Below are 23,279 nucleotides of genomic sequence, written 5' to 3'. Positions count from 1 at the left end.
ACTGTATGCATTAAATCAAGACTTCACTGCATGGTACTGAACTGAATTATGAGTGATGTCAAACAATCCACCTCTAATGAATACATATATGTATATAATACCTATTGATAAGAATCATATTAACAGTGTTGAAAACACTGTCAATTAGTCTGCCTGGGTCTCTCATGAGGGAAACACTGTGCCCTACAGGACTGGAGGAGTACTGCAGCTGGCCTACCTGAGTTCCTCTGCGGGCAGGTCCGGCACTCGGGACCCCAGCCACGGCCATAGTGGCAGCAGCACTCCGAGTAGGTGACCGTTAGCCCATTGCGCGGTATGCTGCAGATCAGATCCTCGTCCACTTCCTGAAAACACACATCCTTGTGGGCTGCTGTACGGTCTGAGAGAGAGAGAGAGAGAGAGTGTGTAGAGAGAGAGGGTAGAGAGAGAGAGAGAGTGAGATGGGAAATGGAGAAAGAGAAAAACAAGGGCAGAGAGAGAAATAGAGACACAGACAGAGAAAGGAAGACAGGAATAATGAAGAAAAAGGAAAGAACAGAGAATGGGGTGTTGGGAAGAAGAGAAAGACAAACACACAATAAACACAAACGGGTCCTATCCTACCATGTACAACATGTCATAAGGCGTAGCAGGGCCCTGTGCCTTATGTGGCACTCGCGCTGAAGCTGATTTGGCCAATCAGGAGTTAAAGTGAGACCTGATTAGCTGTTTTAGGGCTATGCTTTTAGCTGACTGATGGACTAGTTAGGTAGTGGGTAAACTGTCTAGCTAGCCAGTGGCTAAGCTAGCTAGCTAGGTGAGTGATCTGACTGGCCGACTGGGGGTGAGCGGAGCTTCTGATTGGCTGTGCTACCCACCGTCGTAGACACACTGCTTGAGGGCCGCGCTGAAGGTGAGCGGCTGAGCGCAGATGCAGTGGAAGGAGCCGGGAGTGTTCACACACCTCCCGTTCCTGCAGTACGACGGGTCCAGACACTCATTCACATCTGAAAGGGTCACCACAGACATTACTAGAGAGGAACAGAGAAGTACAGAGATAGTGAAGCACAGAGAGCAAGGAATGGGGATAAAAAAGAGAATGAGAGAGCAAAAGAAAAAGAGAGAAAGAGCAAGAGAGAGAGAGAGAGACAGAGAGAGAGAGAGAGGGAGACAGAGAGAGAGAGAGATAGGAATGTAAAAGAACGAGAAAGAAGCATCAGAAGCACACAGTCTTGGGTGAGTTATGCATTAATATATCTATATACAGACTTTCAGTGATACCAGGATTTAGAAACACAGTATTATACATATTATTATCATCAGATATTCTATTCATCCTCAATGAATATATAATCTGTTATTGTTCTCGAGTCATGTTGTAAATCTGACTCTGTCATGCAGATTTCTCCTTTTCAACATCCTGAGAAATTGACCCTTCCTCTCTAGAGAGGCCACCCAGGTGCTTGTTCAGTCCCTTGCTCAGTAACTCCCTTCTGGCTGGTCTCCTTTGCGAACCATCAGGCCCCTGCAACAATTTCAGAGTGCAGTGGCACAGGTTGTTTTCTACGCTTCTAAATTCAGCCATGTCACTCCACTGCTGTGTTCTCTTCACTGGCTTCCTGTAGCTTCCCGCATCAGATTCAAAACCCTGACGCTGGCCTACAAAGCCAAGAACGGACCAGCCCCTCCGTACTTGATGGCAATAGTCAAAAGCCGATCAGTACCAAGATCCAGGCTTTTTTCTGTCCTGCCACCAAAGTGGTGGAACAAACTTTCCCTGGGTGTCCGAGTCGCTCGCTGTCTTCAAACGCTGACTGAAACCCCCCCTCTTTCAAGTGTACTTAGGTGAAGTGTAGAGTTGAGTACTATGGTCTCCATACTGACTTTCATGTTTAATAGTATCTAAGCTAAGGTATCTTTGGATCCTAGTCTATACAAACTAGCTAAGAGGATTTTGCCCTTAAAACAGTGAAGTAAATGTATTACTAATAATAACTTCTATTTATAGGACTACAATACCCATCATAAACTTAGTTTCACTTTGTCAGACAATATTCACCTACCTAGAGGATCTCCAATATCAACCATATGCCTATTACAGCTTTTACTCATATGCCTATAATACCCATGACACACCTCATTTAATCTATTACAGGGTCTACTTATAGCATTAAAATACCCATCATACACCTTGTTTCTTTTACCAGAATAATTACACTTAATAATGTACACCTAGAACTACTGTAAGAATATCTACATCTAGAACTGCACTGTCCATCTTACACCTCTGCCCGTTTACTTTTTACAGAACTACATTAACCATGAAACATTTCAATTCCGAACTTCTTTTTAAAAAATACATTAACCATGACACCCCTCTCTCTCTCTTGCTTCTACAGTTCACATCTGTCGTAAGCACTCACTGACCTCAATTAATCACCAAGTAACATTACTTATCATACACTTCACATCATTTATCACACTGTTTGTCCACAGAACTCCATCACCCATCATACAACTACATTACCCATGATATACCCCTCTCCTACTTCGAAGGTGTAACCCCTGCCCTAACCACTCACCGGCCTGTTCCTCTGGGGTGACGCAGCTGTTGCGGTCCGTTGCCAGGATCCAGGGTGGAGTGCAGATACAGTAGTAGGAGTCCTGCGTGTCCACACAGTGTCCATTCTTACAGTTAGATGGGTCTTGGCATTCATTTATACCTAAACAAACACACACACACACACAAAGAGTAGTTTATACTACAGTCTGTATGATGTGTATTAGCACAGTTAAATGAAAAGTCCCTAATATATAAAGGACTATCTTATCTTATCTTATCTTAATGCTTATATTGTATCTTGTGGAAATTTAGCACAAACTCCATTAGGGGCAGTGTGGAGACATTTCTAAAAATCAGCTTTAAAGTTGTGTGTGGGACGCTCAATAATGGCCAGGGCCTCTAGTAATATACAGTGCAAGGAAGTATAAACTCTGTTAATTATTTAATACCAGTTCAGTACAAAAAAAACTAAACATACAAATTTGATGTGTGTGTGTGTTTATGTCATAAATTGAGTCATTATAAATTTCTACACGATCATCTTCCAGATTCTCTTATGTTGTAAATTTAATCAGGCTGATACTCTGCATTTAAAGCTGATATATGTAAATTACCTCTGTTTTGACTGGCTGCCCTTTATAACTTCAGCAAGAATGGGTGGTAGGCGGAAAAAGTGGATTTATGTAAATGTGTTGCTTTTAGTGACATTACTGTAACCAGCTGTGTAACTGTATATACTGTGAACGGTACATTTTAAGACTTTAACAGTGATTTCACTACGTTAAACTCCTCTATTTCAAAAAGGAAGGGGAAATTCAGTTTTCCTTGATATGGGCTCTTTAATAAACTCAACAAAATCGGAAAACTCTGTAGAAGCTTAACCCTTTTGATCAGGTCGCCCCATTTAAAAGACAAAAACCTTTCTTTTCTGATATCTCATAAAACTGTAATTCTCGCAGGTAGTTTTGGTGTGGCCACAATGCACTAGTGGGTGGAGCAAAATAATATAAACCAATAATATCATGTTCACCTCCCCCCACTTAGCATGGAGAAAAAACATCCAGCTAGTTTACTTAAGTTCACTGATACTCTGAGACCTTTTTTGGATAAAAGTTCCGCAAACAAATAAACAAACAGTAAAATCTGTCAACATGGCATCAAAAGAGTCATGTTCTCATCATCCTGAGAACATTTGGGCCTAATAAAAAAACAAACATATGTATAATGTAACAGCACACATACCTAAACAACTTCACACACACACACACACACACACACACACACACACACACACACACACACACAGAACGTACATAATATGTTCTCACTGTGTCCACATGCATGCCTGAACTAGTGCATTCTTTCTCTCACTCTCGCGCTCGCACACACACACACACAAACCCCCGCACGACCCAAGAATAGTGGCTTGCTCCCTTCCCCCCACAGCACAAGCATTGAATACACTGCTGCTTCCCCCTTCCTTCAGGCCTCGTTGGCGCAGTAGGCAGCGCGTCAGTCTCATAATCTGAAGGTCGTGAGTTCGAGCCTCACACGGGGCAAATGTTTTCCTGCTTTTCTCGTTCTTATGCGCACGCACACACACACACACACACACACTCAGCATTCAGTAGGGGACTGTGTTTCTGCTTTGTACAGGAATGCTCTGTAGTGTTGTGAGAGAATGTGCTGGGGTGAGAATTTAGCACAGAGAAAGCTGTTGGTGAGTCATTTTTACATGTATATCAAATGAGAAGTTGTGCAGTTAGTAAAGTTCTACAGGCATTTGAACACCCTGCCGTAAGAAGTTAAAGTTGTGTTGTGTTTTATTCTCTTAAAGAATAGCTGTTAAAGAACAGCTACAGGTTCCAGGTCTTTACTCTGCTTCTCCGCTGAGCGGGGATTTCAACACTGGCTGTAACATTTAATGTACATAATACCAGCAGTGCAGAATAACAGTGACTGTTCAGCCTACAGAAGTGTACAGACGGACTTTAACACTGGCTTTAATATGGATCTGCAGGCGTGAATGAGGTCCATATTGCCATCTAGGGGCTGAATGAAGAACTACGGAGCATATGATGGGTTTTGTAAACATGCAAAAAAAACTAAGCATGCTATAATGAAAACAGCCCACTACACACAATACTGTGTGAAAGGGATATATCCAATGATTATGCACACATGTATATCATAATAGTGGCTAAATAATTGTAAACTGAACTGTAGAGGGAAAGGTTTTATTGAGATCTGTGCAAAATGAAACTGCATCTTCGTATGAACAATAACGAGGCACTAGAATTCGAACTAATGAGAAAAGGAAGATGCTCTTGTTGTAGCCAATAAGAAAGAGGGGGCATTCTTCTTTTAGCCAATGAAAACGAGGGCGGTGCTGTTAGCAGAAACTTTTGGAGACTTTTGGAGACTGAGGTCAACACACATGTTCTTCAGGTACTGTCCTAAGCAGCAGGCGCTGCCGTGAGCCCCGTCCCACAACACTCCCAGTGCTCAGTCTCACAGTCAGAGCAGACCTACACTCGCTAGACCTACACGCTCCACGTCCACACTGCAAAAGAACTGCGCATGCTGCATGCTGCAAAGCCACCACTGACCCCACCCCCTATTTACAGAGAGGGATGTAAATATAAATGCGTGTGATACGAAAAGTGTCTTTTTTAAGGTCACTTTGCCGGTCCCAATCCCGAATGAATGAGGGCTAAACATAGACTAGCAGTTCCACCCCACGTAACAGTCTTCTGATTACATTTAATATGCTAACATTAAACAACACAGGACAAAACTGATTTATGTAATTTAAGTAAAAATGATTTATGTATGTAATGTGTTCGGAGTTCATTCCAAATCATGGGTGGACATAATGTTCTGATATGACTGTGACAGTGGACTTTTCTCATGCTGCTGTGCATTGTGTGTTGATCATGGATAAACCACTTGTTTCTGAGAGAGAGAGAGAGAGAGAGTAAATACACAACATCTGAAAAGAACTCATACATACACACACACACTCCTACCTGTGACTGTAGGAAAGACACATTTCTTGTTGGTGGCGTCCGGAGTCCAGGGGGCGTTACAGGTGCAGTAGAAGGATCCTCTTGTGTTCACACAGTGACCGTTAGTGCAGAGAGACTCGTCGTGACACTCATCAACGTCTACAGAGACAGATCGACAGCTTAGAAAAACACTGGTTTCCCCCCGTACTGGTTTACCACAGTACTTTTATATACATGTAAATATGAGAGCAGAGATATGAGATACGGGGCAGTGGTGGCTCAGCAGTTAGAGCGCCGCACTATCGATAACAGGGTTGTGGGTTAGATTCCCGGGCTTTGCAAGCTGCCACTGTTGGGCCCTTGAGCAAGGCCCTTTACCCTCTCTGCTCCCTGGGCGCTGGAGTTGGCTGCCCACCGCTCTGGGTGTGTGTGTACTCACTGCCCCTAGTTCACTAGTGTGTGTGTGTTCGCTACCACAGATAGGTTAAATGCGGAGGACACATTTCGCTGTACATAGTACAGTGACAAATATGTGCACCTTTAAATATCAGGGAAAATTAAAAAAGAAAGAACAATTACATGATGGTATATTAATAGAATTGTTTGGAGAAAAATCTTTTTAACATAAAGCTTTATTACTGACTCCAAATCACATCATTAACCAAAACATTTTTGCTATCCAATGCATGTTTTTTTTTTTTAGTTTAGAATAGGAGACGGTAGGCTAGCATAGCCAATAAACAAAGGGCATAGACTGTCACCACCATCTCTGCAAATACACGACCAAAATATATTGAAAGGCTATGTGAACAAGTTAAAAAATGACTTTGTCAACATTTAGGCAACATTTACCTATTCCGTCTTTGAAGTGGTCCACAATTCGTAGGATGATAACATATACTGTGCTGAGGTAACAGTAGTTTTGGATACTAAAAATGACTGCTCCTCAATTCAGAAGTTAATTTTTGTATTTATAAACTAAAGTAATTAATACCATAATTTTGTATCAACAATTCGACAGACTCCAGTGTGTTTCTGGAGTCTATTTACAGAGATGAGACTGAGAGATGAGATTGGTGTTAGTTAACAATGTCAGCCTAGCATCTCCTAATCCATACTAAAGAAGCAAATGTTAGATATTAAACTTAGCTGATCGGCTGCATCTGGGAAAATTGAGAAGATTTTCTTGCCAAACTGTTCCTTTACAAAGCATTTTTAAAAATTTAGTGCATCATCTTCACTTTGTTTTACTTCTGTCATACTTCATTACATTGACTGTTCTTTTATTTCTGCATTATCATACCTTCATCATATAAAAAATCCAATATGAATGTCAGGAGGAATTTGTGATGCATTCGTGCTTTGCTAGCACATATAAAATGGGTCAGCGCTTTTATACTGTGTAACCTACAATAAAAAAGAGGTTCTTCAAGAGTTTGTTAGAAACAACATAGTTCTTTATAGAACCATGACCAAGATCATGAGCCAAGATCATTTTAATGCTTAAATATTTTTTTGCCAGATTTTTCAAATACACAAGAAAAAAACAATGCTCTACATTGTTTTGTTTTTTTAGTGGGTTATATGTAGCACCAAAAACGTTAAAACGTTTATAACCCTTTTGCTTCTAAAATATAAAGGTCAATGAACGGGGAGTTACTGCCTCCTTATGGCCGACACAGTAAATAATACTTGCAGATTGAGTGTGTATACACTAGAGGTCAGTGTTTCCTGAGAAACCTGAAGATTCCTACCGTACAGAATCAGGAATAACGCACATGGAGGATTTCTATAGTTGTGCAGACCCTTCTAAAGTAGTTCCAGTAAAGGCAAAGGAAATGGTTCAGCTCTGTGCTGGTAAACATCCAGTATAGGGTTGTTTAAAGAACCTGTAAACTCTTTTTGTGAGTATAGTGTATAATATTTTAGAGTATAGTGTAATATAATGACAACAACGAATGTTGGTCTCAAAGTGTTTATCAGTGGCAGTCAAGGCTGTTGTGTATGTGTGTGTGTGTGTGTGTGTGTTTGTTTACCTATACATTCGAGAAGGTTGCTGTCATAGTAGAAGCCCTGTTGACAATAACACTCGAATCCTGGCTGTGTGTTCATACAGCGTCCCTCCTTACAAATCTCGTTGGCGAATAACACACACTCGTCTATGTCTACAGAGAGAAGGAGAGGCAGAGGGAGGAATGAAGAGAGGGAGAGAGAAAGTTGATGTAAGCAAACATGAAAAATAAATGGCAGGCTAGCCTAGACTAATTGAAGGAGTGTTCATGCTGAATCAGGACCAGTATTGCATTTAATCATACAGGCTGTTCATCTTTCTAACAAAAGTAGTCATTTGTTCAGGCGTTTACATTGTATGGAATTTTACAGAATTGTATCGTGACCGGCAACCAGGGCTAATATATTAGCTTGTAGCTAGAGCAGTGTTTTAAATTGTGTACTTTTAAAATGTTTAAAGCTTTAAAAACAGAAGAAGAAGAATTTAAGAAGAATTAGCATTTTGCTGTGTCTCGTGAAATGGGTGTGGGTACCAGCGGGCCAGAAATCATGGGTGTAAACAGTCCTCGATTTTAGATCAGCTGTTTGACAAACCAACTAATGTGTTATCAAAACTACTAAAAACCCCAGATGAAAAGATAATTAGTATCTAATCCCACCTTCTGACAAACTGTGTACCATGCAGCCTCTCACTTGGGTTGTATTTTGTAAGAGTTGTATACTATGGCCTGTGTTCACCACAGCAACTTCGACCACAGCATAGCATAGACAGAGCACAAACAGTACAGAGCACATCACAGATCACACAACCAGAGCAGCAGTGCTACTGGTCGGGGACGTAAATTCACGTGTCAAAGTTTGCACTCGACTGAAAAGTTCACAGGCGTAATTTATTCATTAGGAAGTTGTGAAATTCACCTACAGTGGCGAATCTCCTTGTCAACAACGCAGTGTGACTGGGGCTTTAAAGGAGTTCTGCAGCCAGTTAGTGTTTACACCAACTGTCCAATGACATTGCATTAGTGTCATTAAAACAACAACAACGACAAAACGTCTTCCTGTGACAGGGAGAAAGCACATGCTAGAGCCTTTACCCTTTAAGAACTGGTAGCATCCTAGGTAGAGTTCTAACTAGCAGGCGGAACTGGGAATGGCGCTGCCTAGAACATAATGGACTGCTCAACGTTTTGACATTTTCACTGTTCTCACACTAGTATCTTATACAAATGTGCAGAACAAAAAAGCATCTGTTTGTGCTGTTGTGTGTGTGTGTGTATGTGTGTGTACCTCTATGTATTGGCAGGCCGTACTCTGTCAAACCATCTTCATGATAAAAGCCTCGCCCCACTGGACACAGAGAGTGGTACTCCGCTAGACACCACAAAACAGGCATGGTCAATTATGCATCCATTAGCCCTTCAATTCATATACATACTGTATACACACTATGCACTTTATTAGGAACACTATACTGTTGCTGGATGGGCCCTCCTTTTGCTCTCAAAACAGTTGCAATTCTTTGTGGCATGGATTCCACAAGATGTCTGAAACATTTTATGGAGATGCTGGCCCATGTTGACGTGATTGCTTCACACGTTTCCTGCAGATTTTAAAATCTTCTGTTCTACTACATCCCAAATGTGTTCTATAGGATTTCTGTGACTAGAAAAGCAACTGAAAAGCACAGAATCCATTGTTTTGATTATTTAACCAGTTTGAGGTGACTTTTACTGTGTGAGGTGGTGAATTATCATGCTGGACAATGGGTAAATTGTGGTCATTTTATAACAATAATAAAGTAGGCAATGCATTCAAGAGATGGTTGGTATTAATGGACCACAGTGTGCCAAGAATGGTTCCTTACACCATTACACCACTTACACCAGCCTGGACTGCTCACACAAGGCAGGCTGGGTTTATGGAGTCATGCTGTTTGTGCAAAAATCTGACCCTACCATCTGTGTGCTTCAGCACAAGGCTACAGCTATGTTTTTCCAGTGTTCAACTGTCTAGTTTTGCTGAGACTTTGTCCACTGCAGCCTCAGCTTTCTGTTCTTGGCTGGCAAAAGTGAAACTCGCTGCAATCTTCAGCTGTTGTAGGCCATCTCTCTTAAGGTTGGACGTGTTGTACAAAATGCTTATCTGCGTTACTGTATCCATGCTGCCAGTTCCAATCAGTCAATCTCTCTTATGAACAAGGCATTTTCGTCTGCAGATATGCCACTTACTGGATGTTGTGATGAAAATCTCAAAGGATTAGCAGTTCTAGAAATACTCAAATCAGCCCATCTGGCACCAAAAGGCATGCCACACTCAAAATCCCTGAGATTACATTTGTTTCCCATTCTGATGGTTATTGTGAACTTTATCTAAAGCTTCTGAACTGTGTCTGCATGATTTCATGCAGTACACTGCTGCCACACACGACTGGCAGTTTATGCCACATGTAAAAAGGTCTGGCGATTTCAGTTCTTTATTCAACCCCTTTTGCTCTGTGACCTTTATTAAACCCTAAATATTACTAATCGGCAACTATGTGTAAAGCAGTGTAAAAATCAGTGAAAAAAAGGATTCCAAGGAGTTTAAGAGGCTAAAGTATCTGCAGACAACAACATTATTTTGGCTTTAAAAACGTAGAATCACTAAATAAAAGTTCTGTAACTTCAGTACAATAATATAATGTATGACACTTTATATCTATCTATCTCACTCTCTCTGTGCAGTACCTGAGTGGTAGACGGGACAGGGGTAAATTTCACAGTGATCCCCCCAGCCCACTCCCACTGAGCAGCAGCACTCCTGCTTGGTGACATTAGTGGCCAAGACACTGTCACAGAACACTGTGTCATCCAGGTTCAGGTAACACTCCTTCTTATTGTTCAAATCCATCTCCATTTCTGAAATAAGCACACAAACACAAGATTGATTTTATACCTTGGCAGGAAGAAGGGCGATATATATGCCCCACATGTCCTATATAAAGCCTTATTAGAGAAGGTTCATGAGATCTTCTGAATCTGCTTGGGCACCGGGTGGTGTGGTGAGACGGAGAGCAGACTCATTCAATCTATAGTATACGAAGACAATTGAAGTTCCACTCACACCAGTGGGAAATACTCAACTACTACATTTACTACAAAAAAAAAAAAAAAAAAAAAAAACTCACTACAATTTCTTTTACCCCTCTTACTGCAGCTAACGTTCTATATGTATATACTGTATATATGAGGATCTTAACGTAATAATATACCCCATACACATTATATATAGATTTGTGCTGAGGTTTTAGGCACTATATTTAAAGCCATTTCTTTTGCCAATAATATTATTTTGGCAATGGTATTTTTTCCTTATGAAAACTCCAGATCACATTAAAACAGATGCAGGTGAACACAAATACAGTAAAATGTAACAAGAATTTCTCATTTTGAAAGTAGTTGAGATCTTGTGATTTAGTTTGGAGAACAACGTTTCCAGGTTTCCAGTCAGCACGTGTGTGTCAGCCCCTTGGTATCGCGCCCTCTCCCGAGGTTCATGATTCATGTTCGTTTGTGTTCATGTTTGGTTCATTGTGTCGATTCAGTGTCTTGTTAATCATGTTCATGTGTTTTACCTGGGATCTGGGGGTACTTAAGGAGCCTTGACGCTTAGTTCAGGGCAGTGGTGGCCCTTTACCCTCTCTGCTCCCCGTTCAACTGCCCCTAGTTCACTAGTGTGTGTGTGTTCACTGTTCGCTGTACAGTGTACAGTGACAAATATGTGCACCTTAACCTTACTTTACCTTTACTTCGAGGCCGAGAATTGCAAGTTTGGAACCTTGAGGTAGCCCAAGAGGTTCCCGATATGGCTCACGGTGTGTTAAGGCCAGCTTCTGATCTACGTCCTTATTCGCGAGCAGGTCACCCGGCCATTCAAGGACTCAGCGAGGTTCGCTCGCTCGCTCTCTAGGCGACCCACGTTTACGCAGTAGTTCCAGGTTTGGTTGGCCTAGCCGTTCTTGCCAAGTAGCTGGTCCCCCAGCTAAATCCCCAGTCTCAGGTGTGTTTGTTTTCGCTCTCTGGTTTGTCTGGTTTGCGTTGTGTTCACATTTATGCCCTTTAGCTGCTGCTTCCTTTGCTTGGTTTTGCCCCTTTGTGTTTTCTTGAGTTGTGTTAATAAATTACTTGTATTGGATCCATCTCTGCGAGTGTTCATCCCTCTGTGTCTGGCCTAACCCACCATGACAGTGTGTGTGTTCAATTTCATTACCAGCTCACCTAGTTTAGCATCATTAGGCAATGATTTACCAAACCAGGTGTTGGATGGAAAACTATAAATAATACTAGACTCCCATGAGGAGAGTTTCAGAGATGTTGTAATGAGCACAGTGCTGTAAAACCACTACTTTTTGTATAAAAGATATTCACATTTATTCTAATATTAGTGTTTTAGGAAACACTAATAGGAACACTTTAGGAACACTGTCCAGATAGAGTTATATTAATTTTTCAGTCCAGATATAGTTTTTTCAATTGTAATTGTCATAAGCGCATAAGGCTTTTGCACAGCATTGTATATAGGCACATATGTGAAATAAAGACTTAACCCAAAACACAGACCTGACCCTGACACACTTACACATCAAACATAGTTTTTTACACTTACACATTTACATCAAACAGTTGCAATGCACAGAGCTGAACAAATCAGCTTTTTCCACACACATATACACACACTTACCCTCACAGCCGTGCTTGTCTTCAGACAGAATAAAGCCATCGTTGCACACACACACATATCCACCCTGCCTGTTCTCACACACTCCATGAGGCTGGCACAGACTCCTGTCCACCTCACACTCATCTATGTCTGAGAGAGAGAGAGAGAGAGAGAGAGAGAGATAACAAAGACAGAGAGAAATAATAATTTATACTGTTGTCATCATACATTTCATGTGTGAATGTGAACATGTGTGTGTGTGTGCACGTCTAAGCACCTTGACATCTGCGTCCGCTAACCAGCATGTATCCTTTCTGGCACTCACAGCGGTAAGAGCCCATGGTGTTGATGCAGCGCCCCCTCTGGCAGTTTGATGCACGCTCACACTCGTTTATATCTGAAGAGTAGAGGACAGCAGGAGTAATTTCAGTGCATATGAATTACTTCACCTTGATTTCACGGCCCAGCATTCCACATATTCTTCACCAGACTTATGATGTTTGTGAACAGAAGACGTCAATACTGTCAATAGCACAGCACAGTTGACATGCGGGACAATTCACATTGCATGTCTTTGCAAACGTAATTAAAATATTTAATTCAAACATGACAACAACAGCCCAGTCCACTTCCATTTATACCACCTCATTGTGCTCTATATCTCCATCAGTTTCTTTCCATCCCATTCTGCACTGGGAATGCAGTAAATGCATTCCAGGTTCAGAGCTCATTCCAGTCCGTTTCGAGGGATTAAATTGCATGGAATCCCTACTTATCCCATCTTATCCCATCTAATCCAATCCCACACCAAAGCAACATTCCATGAAATTCCACAGAATTTCTTTCCACTTAAGTAGAAGTCATTCTATTCTACTCTACTTCATCCATCCCGGTCCATCCCAAACCATCCTATATGATTTCAACAACTTCCAAATCATTCCAGTCAAGCACAATCTTGTCTTTCCCAAACCATTCTATCCTGTTCCAATTCTTACTATGTTAACTGTACTCACCCTCACAGTGGCTGCCCTCTTGGGTGGGCTGGTATCCTGGGTAACACTGACATTTGAACGAGCCGACTGTGTTTTGGCAGTGGCCATTAGCACACAGGCGGTTGTCCTGGCACTCGTCAATATCTGAGGAAACAAGACACACACGCACACTGTTAGCTCATACCGTCTGTAACTGTCGCAGCAGTGTCACATTTATAATGTCACTGTGAAGAATAATCAATGTCATAGGTGTTGTTAACAAGAGTGTATCAAGCACAGTTTGGCTGGTTTGTGTGGAAACACGGTGTGATGTCATCAGCATCTTCCTCTGACCTATGCACTTTTTGCTTTCGGCATCAGGCAGGAAGCCCTCATAACACAGACAGCGGTAGCTCCCCTGCTGGTTGTCACAGTGGCCGTTCAAACACACTTCCCTATTCTGACACTCATCCACATCTGTGAAATGAAAAGAGAAGGACAAAAAGAGAGGAGCTGTTCTTTATGTGTGTCTGAGAGTTTATGTGGGGGTATGACTCCCTGTAACATTTAGGAGGTTATATATATATATATATATATATATATATATATATATATATGTATAAAATATATACGAATATGATAAAATATTTAAGAAAACCATGAATATATAAGAAAACTATTACTAATATTAATACATACTAATACTTACTATAAATATTTTGAACTGCAGAAATATACTTTGAACACATTACGATATGACAATTATGATATGCTAATGCTTAATATCATTATTATTATCATCATCAGATCTTATTCACCAGCCATTCTTATGAAGAAATTCTTCTTAAAACTGACTTTTCACAAAGATTCTGTCATTCACCTGTCAGGCCCTCGTTATCGCGCCTTCTACCGGTTTGGTCGGCCTAGCCGTTGTTGCTCAGAGGGTGGTCCCCCAGCCCCCCCCTTAGTCAGTGTAGCGCCGTTTAAACGCAGTTTATGTTAACCCCTGTTTAGCCCAGGCTCTGCTTGTAGGATTTCGTTCTGTTCCCCCTTTGGTTTCTCGCTAGCGCTAGCCACTCTCGCCAGCTCAACCCCCAGTCTCAGGTTAGTTTTTGGTTCGCCCTCTTGTTTGCCACGTTTGTGTTGTGTTTGTGTTTGTACCCCTTAGTTGCTGCTTTGTTTGCCTTGTTTTGCCCTGTACTTTATCCTTGGTTTTTGTCAATAAATCTGCTTGCTTTGAGACCATCTCTGCGAGTGTTTGTCCCATCTTGGTCTAGCCTAGCACGCCATGACATCACCAGTGTTTTCCTATTTGGAATTTGTTTAATTCACAAGGTCAGTTGGTTCCCTCATTATTACAGTTGTAAACAATTCTGTGGTTTAAAAACACGTCATGAATCTGATGCAGACTTAATGTAAGTACTTTTCTTAACAACAAATTTAGGAATTTTAAGGAAGGATGTTAAGGCCTATTGTTTAGTGAGGTCAGTGACAGTTCTGTGCTACAAAAGGTTTAAGTTATACCATAGAAAAAATAATTTTTTGTTCCAAACAGAAGCTTTTTGTGTGTGACAATTTATAAGAATTATGTGTGACACTTTTTTAAAGGTTTAAAGAAGTCAGTCAGTTTAACAACTGAAAGGTTCTTTAGTCTTTAAATGATCTTTTTTACAAAATGGTTCTATATGAAACAAAAAAGTGGTTCTTCTACGGCATTGCGCAAAGAACCCTTTGTAGCACCTCTTTTTAAAGAGTGTGCTGTTGTTGTTGCCTAAACAGCAGTGTTAGCGTCCTGTCAGTGCTTATGTCAGTGTGTGTTGTAAATTTGAGCGTTATGTTATTACTGTATTCCCCAGCTGAACGTCATTGTTACCACCAGCTTCAATTATCTGACAGCCTACTTTATAACCACTAGAACACACACACACACACACACACACACACACACACACACACACACACACACATACATTACTAGCATTAATACTATAATTATGGATTGAGGGAGTTTACTGCTGAAAATGAGTACCATTAATAATTATAATCTCTAGTGTGTCTGATTCTGAAGTCCCTTGTGTGTTATGTTTCATCTTAAGGTCTTGCTCATCCATCCATATGCATTTTGATTAAAGTGTTATTAAAAGTTCTTTCTCTGACTGCAGACTAACACTGTGGACAAAAGTCTAAAGCTTAGGCGCACACACGTCCAGTCAAACATCTGTACAACTTATTATTCACTAGGGAATACTATTTGATAAGAGGCTTGCTGTGTGTAAACTTAAGTATTAATCAATTGTGTTAAAGCCAGAGGAGGTGTAGTCTGTAGGCAGTGTAGTCTGAATAAAAGGTTTAGTATATGTAGTATACCGTCACTGTCCAATAAAAAACATGTATCTCCAAAATTATGACTTTACAGGAGAAGGCAAAAATGCTCCTAATTTTGAATGGAAGTGTCAATGTAAAATATAAGTTTATACCAAGTAATTTAGAGCATTTCTATTTGTTCATTCATGCAGAATTATTCACACAGTGTACAGAGCAGCTAATGGTTCTAACGATGGCAGAAACAAAAAACAGACAAAAATGGAGATACATGGTTTTCATTGGTCAGCAGCCATATATATACAGTGGGGAAAAAAGTATTTAGTCAGTCACCAATTGTGCAAATTCTCCCACTTAAAAAGATGAGAAAGGCCAGTAATTGATATCATAGGTAAACCTCAACTATAAGAGACAAAATGAGAAAACAAAAAAAATCAGAAAATCACATTCCTCCATGCAGATCTCCTCTAGAGCAGTGATGTTTTGGGGCTGTCGGCGGGCAACACAGACTTTCAACTCCCTCCAAAGGTTTTCTATGGGGTTGAGATCTGGAGACTGGCTAGGCCACTCCAGGACCTTGAAATGCTTCTTACAAAGCCACTCCTTTGTTGCCCTGGCAGTGTGTTTGGGATCATTGTCATGTTGAAAGACCCAGCCACGTTTCATCTTCAATGCCCTTGCTGATGGAAGGCGGTTTGCACTCAAAATCTCACAATACATGACCCCATTCATTCTTTCATGTACACGAACCAGTCGTCCTAGTCCCTTTGCAGAGAAACAGCCCAAAAGCATGATGTTGCCACCCCCATGCTTCACAGTTGGTATGGTGTTCTATGGATGCAACTCAGCATTCACTCTCCTCCAAACACAACGAGTTGTGTTTGTACCAAACAGTTCTACTTTGGTTTCATCTGACCATAAGACATTCTCCCAATACTCTTCCGGAACATCCAAATGCTCTCTAGCAAGCTTCAGACGCGCCCGGATATGCACTGGCTTAAGCAGGGGAACACGTTTGGCACTGCAAGAGTGCCTGGCAGCGTAGTGTGTTACTGACGGTAGCCTTTGTAACGTTGGTCCCAGCTTTCTGCAGGTCATTCACTAGGTCCCCCCATGTGGTTCTGGGATTTTTGCTCACCGTTCTTTTGATTATTTTGACCCCACGGGCTGAGATCTTGCGTGGCGCCCCTGATCGAGGGAGATTAGCAGATTCAGTCTTCCCAGCCTGGTGCAGGTCTACAATTTTGTACAATTCTGTCTTTCGACAGCTCTTTGGTCTTCACCATAGTGGAGTTTAGAGTGTGACTGTTTGAGGCTGTGGGCAGGTGTCTTTTATACTGTTAACGAGTTTCAAACATGTGCCATTAATACAGGTAATGAGTAGAGGACAGAGAAGCCTCTTAAAGAAGTTGTTACAGGTCTGTGACAGCCAGAAATCTTGCTTGTTTGTAAGTGACCAAATACTTATTTTCCACCATTATTTGCAAATTAATTCTTTAAAAATCAGACAATGTGATTTTCAGAATTTTTTTTCTCATATATTCTCATATTATCATTATACATTTGTAAAGTACAATTAAATTCTTCCCTTTGCATCACCTAGCTTAGAAAGTCAAGGTCACAGCACAGATCAGCCATGCTACAGCACCCCTGAAGCAAACCGGGTTAAGGACCTTGCTCAGTGAGCAAAATTATTTTTAAAAACAAAATGAGGGAAATAGCTGCTTTTAAAAAATATCCGGTGTTCCTGAGTTGTACTCTGGCATTTGTCCTGCTGTATATATGTCCTTTTCTGCCTGACCTGTGTTTTGTTGTGTTTTTCTTTCATAATACTCTTTTTGAACCTCACACTTACATCCTGTATCTAAAGCCTCTATTTTATGACAGAAAGCTGGATAATAATGTTTAGCGTTTCCTGTTTAGTTCACACTGTGGAGATACGCAACTATTTTTCAAACAGCAATTGTGCGTGTGTGTGTATGGGTGTTAGACAGGAAATTAATGCTGGCATGTATTCAAACATTCACATGCAATCTCATACCACATACATGTGGGGTAATTTGGGAGTTTTTGTGTCTGTGAATGTTCTCACCATAACACGCTCCATCTTTCGCCAGGTATCCAGACTGACAGGGAATACACTCAAATGATCCAATCGTATTCTCACACGCGCCAGAACATAAGTGGCGGTCCAAACACTCATCAATATCTGGAGTAAGAGAGAACGAAACTCTGCATTAGAAATGCTAAAACTGAATCCCTAAAGTCACAATCTGACATATATGTGAACTAGGGATGTCCTGATCCAGTGACTCGGGATCGAGAGCTGATCCAGACATTTATAATGGATCGGGTATTGGCTTTTAAGGTTCTGATCCACTTCCGATCTTTAGGTTTGCTGTAGCAGGGTGCAATCTGGCATCCTTTAGATACCAATTATAGACATCATCCATGGATGCTGCAGATGAACTTCTCATTTTTTTGGAAAGCTACCCCAAACAGAGTTCATCAGGGGCCTTATTCCGGTAAGGAAAACTAACTTCATTTCAACTGATAATTGTGGTAATGTAACCAGTTAGCAGCTAAAACAAAAGCTTAAGTTAGCATTCCACCATAAATAGTGCTGCAGTTCCATAGAGTCCATTTCAACAGCAGAGCGTAACTGATGCATTATTTAAGGTGGAATGTAAAGTTTAGGAAAGTGGAAAACTTTAGCTAAGAGTTAGCACAGAGCCTCACTATAAATGAGTGAGCAGCAGGTAAAGAGTTTCTTTTTTTGTTTTGATTTTTTGTCCGCGCTGCCAAAAACCACCCAGTTTGTTGTAGTTCTGCAATGAAAGATATTTTATCCTATTCGATCCTATTAGATCTATTAGATCCTATTAGATCCTATTAGATCCAGTAGATCCTATTAGAATTCTGCTATGGTGGAAATGCTCTGTTCTACCGACGAGAGAACCACGCTCTTTTCTTTGGTTCTAACCCAGCTCTGAACGGTGCATTCAGAACCGAGGAGGAGGCTAATGAAAATGCACACACACTAAGTGATCTTTTGAGTTGTAAAGGAGCTGGGAGCTGAATGGTCAGGTAGATTAGTTAGACTGGACTGTATGATATTAAACACTGCAGAGTTTAAAACAGTTCAAAAAGTTGCTCCAAACAAAGTAGATCAGATTTTATGTTAGTCTGATTTTAGAATCTGGTACTAAAATGGCAATTTTACTGCTGTTTACTAGGGTGGATTGGCACAGCTTACCTGAATTGTGGTGCTGTATTATTTACAGAAACACAAAGATCAGTTCCGATCAGATCGGTATTGGCTGATAGTTTGAATTATTAATGTAAATTGGTTAATGATGCAAATGATTTACTATTGCACTGGGAAAATGTGTACCACTAGTTGACAAGACAAATCTCTTAATTCCGTTTTAACAAGCACAGAAACACAAACACTGCAGCCTAGCCATTAGAGATGCTGTGCGTCACACTTCACTATGCACCCTGCATTTAGGACATGATCATTAATATTGTATGCTTCTGGTTGTATATCCGATGGTCGTGCATTATTGTCGACAGGTTTTAATAAGGTGTGTACAATCCCCAGTCACACCGCTGTTCCTAAGACTCATATCAGGGTCATACACATGAATCAAGTAAAGTCAGTGCATCACTTACCTACACAGTCCGCTAAGTGTATATTATAGATGTGCTGTGATATTATTTCAATTATACTGGAGTACTGTGATACTAACATACAGTTGCACTCACAATTCAACCCCCATTGCAAATTAGTTTCTTAGGAAAATGTACAAACTTTCGGATGTTTAAAAAAAAAATCAAACAAGCAATTTAAATAGCTCATCACAACCAATATAAGAGAGTGCTTTCTCCACATTCAACACAAAATGCTACTTTTAATGACTACTACAGTTTAGAATTATATAACCCCTTGATGACAGGCGTCTTTAGTGCTTAGTAGAGCATCGTTTTGTTGTTACAATTTGCTGCATACGTAATGAGTAGCCAGACACCAATCTTGAGCGCATTCCTCATAGGCAATATAATATTTTTGGGTTTGTGTGCTGCAACCGCCTTCTTCAAATCCCACCAAAGATTTTATTTGGGATCAAGTCAGGCGACTGTGACGGCCACTCCAGAATCTTCCTGGGATTCTTCTGAAACCAAGCCTTGGTGGACTTTGAGATATGCTTGGGAATTCTGTGAGGATTTCTGTTCTGTTGTAAGGTCCAACCCTGATGCCCAAGCTTCAGCTTCCTCACAGAAGGCACAACGTTTTCTCACAGGATTTTCTGATTCATAATTGAATCCATCTTGCCCTTCCATACGCTGCTGGTTTCCAATGCCAGAGGAAGCAAAGCAGCCCCAGAACATAACCAAACCACCGGCATTACTCACTATAAGAAGGGTGTTCTTTTCAGTGTATGGTTCATTCTTCCTCCTCCAGACATACGCTGATTCAGTGGCAAATAATTGTTTCATTGGTCCACCTACGTTTTGGCATTGAATCTATCCCATTGACTGTGGTATATGCAATTTTCTGCGTATAATGTGTATTTAAAAAATAGCATTTATGACTGATTATGAACAGCACATTATAAAGCTTCCTTTTGGAGAAACAGAATAGTTCAGTTAGCACAGTTCAATCTACAAGATAACACAACATGTTTGGATCTAAACCTATTCCTTCAACACAAGCATTCTCTGAAGTCTGCCACATTCTTGCTTGTTGAACTTGGATTAAGAAGCTGTGTGCAAAAGACAGCCACAACTGTCAAAAGTGGGTGAAAAGTGGTAGTGCTAATCAGTGGGTGTGGATAAGAAGGGCTCAGGCTGGGTGGGGAAAGGCAGTATGTGACCAATTGTGCAGGTTTAGCATGGTGGGAAATACATTTTTGCATATGCTGTTGATGCAGTGTTGTTAATGTAGTGCATAGAGTCTACATGGAACTGGTGGCACCGAGCACTATAGTCACCAGGAAGATTGATGTGGTTCTATGAATATGAGTAAGTGTAATATAAGTTAGTGGACATGATAAGTCTGTTAAGTGAGCATGGAAGGGGTGGGACATGGGGTTAATTGAGTGAAACACAGATCAATGGAGGTGTCTACCTGATGACTGTCAAGAGCTTGCAATGTAAATGGTGATTAGAACATAGGTGAAGGGAATAAGCTGGGCCCTAAGTCATGTAATATAATCTACTGTAAATTGAATGTATAGCACAACAACATGTGTTCCCACCTTCACACATTGGCTGTCTCCGTGATTTGCTCCTGAAACCTTTAGGACACTCGCACTTATATGTGCCAGGCAAGTTCACACAGCGTCCTACGATACCACAGATGTCTGGTTTGGAACATTCATTTATATCTGAAATTCAGACAAATAATATGTTTGAACAAAACGCCAAAAGAGCCAAAGCATACACAGGCTTTCATTGCGTTCAATTACACTGCAAGTGGCAATCATGGGGGCCCAAGCACTATGCGCCACTATGGAGCCAGTAGAGTACAAAAGATGGCCAATTATTTTAGACTTGTTTGTAAAAGATGTGGGGACTCGAATGGAGATTTACATTTGCATAGTTGTTCCAAAGCCTGTATTACCCTCAGAGTAGAACCAAACTATTCAAATCACATTTTTCTCTTAGGATTAATGACACCATATAAGTTTTTATGTAATATCTATGAGGCAGGTTGTTGCAAATATCTGCTTTTACCACTCATTAGCATGACATACTGTAGTTTCACGAAGCAATAGGTTCCAAAAAGCATTTGTTGCGCTCAAATAAATAAAGAAAAATGCAAATAAAAGTGGTATTAATGTAGTTACACTCAATTATTAGCAATATTAATTGAGTGTAACTGACATACTTACACAGGTTAAAAAAAAATGTAAAACTACGTACAGATGTAACTCACCTATACAGCGGCGTTTCCCATGTTGCACCACCAGTTTGTACCCAGAGAGACAGTTGCAGCGGTAGGAGCCAACCGTGTTGATACAGGTTCCTCTGCCCTGACCGCACGGCTCCCACTCACACTCGTCTACATCTACACAGAGAGAGGGAAGAACACTCACTTACAGTCATGTCTTTATTTCTATCCATAGAGAAGACGTTCAGCATGTTTCACACTCATCAATTAAAAATATTACTGTCTGCATACTGTGTGTTACTTGTTTATGTGCATTTCACATGTATTATGGCCAATACATATACATGTATGTATATGTGTGTGTGTTGACTCACCTATACAGCTCTTTTTCTGTACGTGTGGATGATATCCTGTATCACAGTGGCACATGAAACCAGTCTGTGTGTTTATACACTCTCCATGACCACAAATGTTCCTGTTCAGTTTGCACTCGTCCATCTCTGCAGCAAACACATACACACACACCCCTATTACTGCAAAAGGTAGTGCAAAAATAGACAGTGCAAAACAACATGTACGTGGTCAGCAGAATCACAAAATTCTCGATTTGGCTTATCCTGCTGTGATTTAAAATGCCTTTTTAAAAATACACTGAATACACAAATGTGACTGGAAATCTTACAGTGGTCCCTTTCTATTGACAGATGGGATACAGAGTGGCTGATAAATTGTGCAGCAACAAGTGGGATAGAGTCATTAACTGAATTTACTTCATTCAAATGGGAACATTTTCAGACTTTGCATCAGCCCAATGACTGACAAAACTGAACTAAAAGTGTGAACAGTAAACATTCTTGTGATGTAATTAGACTTGACGTAAAACCAGAATTTTCATTGCAATACCGACACAAAGCAAAGCACCAAAACGATCCTGTGTCACAATAAATAAATAAATACATCACTGTCAATTGTCTACATGAGGTGTGATCTGTGATTGACACAGAACTTACGCGAGACCTGCGTCTGTGCCACCTCCAGTGAATCACTCTCTGGTGGCACGTGAATTATGGGATGTGTCGTTGGCCTGGGAACCAGTACTAACCCAGAGAAAGAGAGAAAAAGAGGGAGAAGGTAAGAGAGACGGACTGGTCGAGCTAAACGAAAAATATGAAAAGCAAAGACGTGGTACTAAGAGTAAAAAAGGCAAGGAAAGAGAAAAAGGAAAAGAGAACGTACCTGGTACCCGTGGGCCGTGCGTGCTGATAGGAGAGAGCTGCATAGGTGTGGTCACCTGGATGGGCACTTCCTGTTGATGAGAAATTCAATGATGCTTCAGAAATGCAATCAAGAGAAAAATGGAGAGATTTTTTTTTTTTTTATGTTTATGTTTATCATGTCAGAGGACAGTTGTTTGAAGCTTACCGGTGGCCTGAGCTCTGAAAGACAAAATACACGTTTTATTATCAAAACCTTAAAATAATATAATACATACAGTATATCTATCTATCTATATATCTATATATATATCTATATCTATATATATATATATATATATATATATATATATATATATATATATATATATGTATACATTTTAGGCCGACTGTGTGAAACCAATTTGAAATGTTTGTTAAGAATAACCAACACAGAAACCATTAAGAATAAGAAACATTTCCTATTGTTAAGTAATGTAATGTTCTACAAGTGAAACTGCTAACAAGCCAGTTAAAGCTAATGTTGACTATCATGATAGCCATATCGATAGCTATCAAGCACATCAGTTCCTTTTAAATCAAGTTTATCATAAAGTCAGCTAAAATTATGCTAGTCTG

At 40.5% G+C, this 23,279-nt stretch overlaps 1 protein-coding gene and 1 non-coding gene across 5 annotated transcripts in view; one reads left to right on the top strand and one right to left on the bottom strand.

Annotated features, from left to right (window-relative positions):
* The window catches only part of ltbp3 (latent transforming growth factor beta binding protein 3), a 68,770-nt gene that overhangs the window by 4,639 nt on the left and 40,852 nt on the right, over positions 1-23,279 (bottom strand). Inside the window, exons 10-27 of one of the 4 annotated variants that reach the window (XM_072675322.1) lie at positions 22,870-22,883; positions 22,684-22,753; positions 22,458-22,544; positions 21,822-21,947; positions 21,493-21,624; positions 20,813-20,941; positions 17,644-17,760; positions 13,584-13,706; positions 13,272-13,394; positions 12,536-12,655; positions 12,280-12,408; positions 10,287-10,457; positions 8,848-8,931; positions 7,587-7,715; positions 5,572-5,709; positions 2,562-2,702; positions 858-1,010; positions 218-379 (exon numbers count right to left, since the gene is read on the bottom strand). In XM_072675322.1, the coding sequence (XP_072531423.1) occupies positions 218-379; positions 858-1,010; positions 2,562-2,702; positions 5,572-5,709; positions 7,587-7,715; positions 8,848-8,931; positions 10,287-10,457; positions 12,280-12,408; positions 12,536-12,655; positions 13,272-13,394; positions 13,584-13,706; positions 17,644-17,760; positions 20,813-20,941; positions 21,493-21,624; positions 21,822-21,947; positions 22,458-22,544; positions 22,684-22,753; positions 22,870-22,883 (2,148 nt within the window). The remainder of the gene's footprint in view (positions 1-217; positions 380-857; positions 1,011-2,561; positions 2,703-5,571; positions 5,710-7,586; positions 7,716-8,847; positions 8,932-10,286; positions 10,458-12,279; positions 12,409-12,535; positions 12,656-13,271; positions 13,395-13,583; positions 13,707-17,643; positions 17,761-20,812; positions 20,942-21,492; positions 21,625-21,821; positions 21,948-22,457; positions 22,545-22,683; positions 22,754-22,869; positions 22,884-23,279) is intronic. The other 3 variants (XM_072675330.1, XM_072675348.1, XM_072675339.1) reach the window with 3 other exon arrangements.
* Positions 4,029-4,101, top strand: trnam-cau (transfer RNA methionine (anticodon CAU)). The gene has a single exon. It is a non-coding gene; the product is annotated as a tRNA-Met (tRNA).

The sequence above is a fragment of the Salminus brasiliensis genome, chromosome 1 (assembly GCF_030463535.1).
Source record: "Salminus brasiliensis chromosome 1, fSalBra1.hap2, whole genome shotgun sequence".
NCBI classification, from domain to species: domain Eukaryota; kingdom Metazoa; phylum Chordata; class Actinopteri; order Characiformes; family Bryconidae; genus Salminus; species Salminus brasiliensis.
Note: the sequence above shows the minus strand (reverse complement) of the source record. Positions and strands in the feature narration are given on the sequence as shown.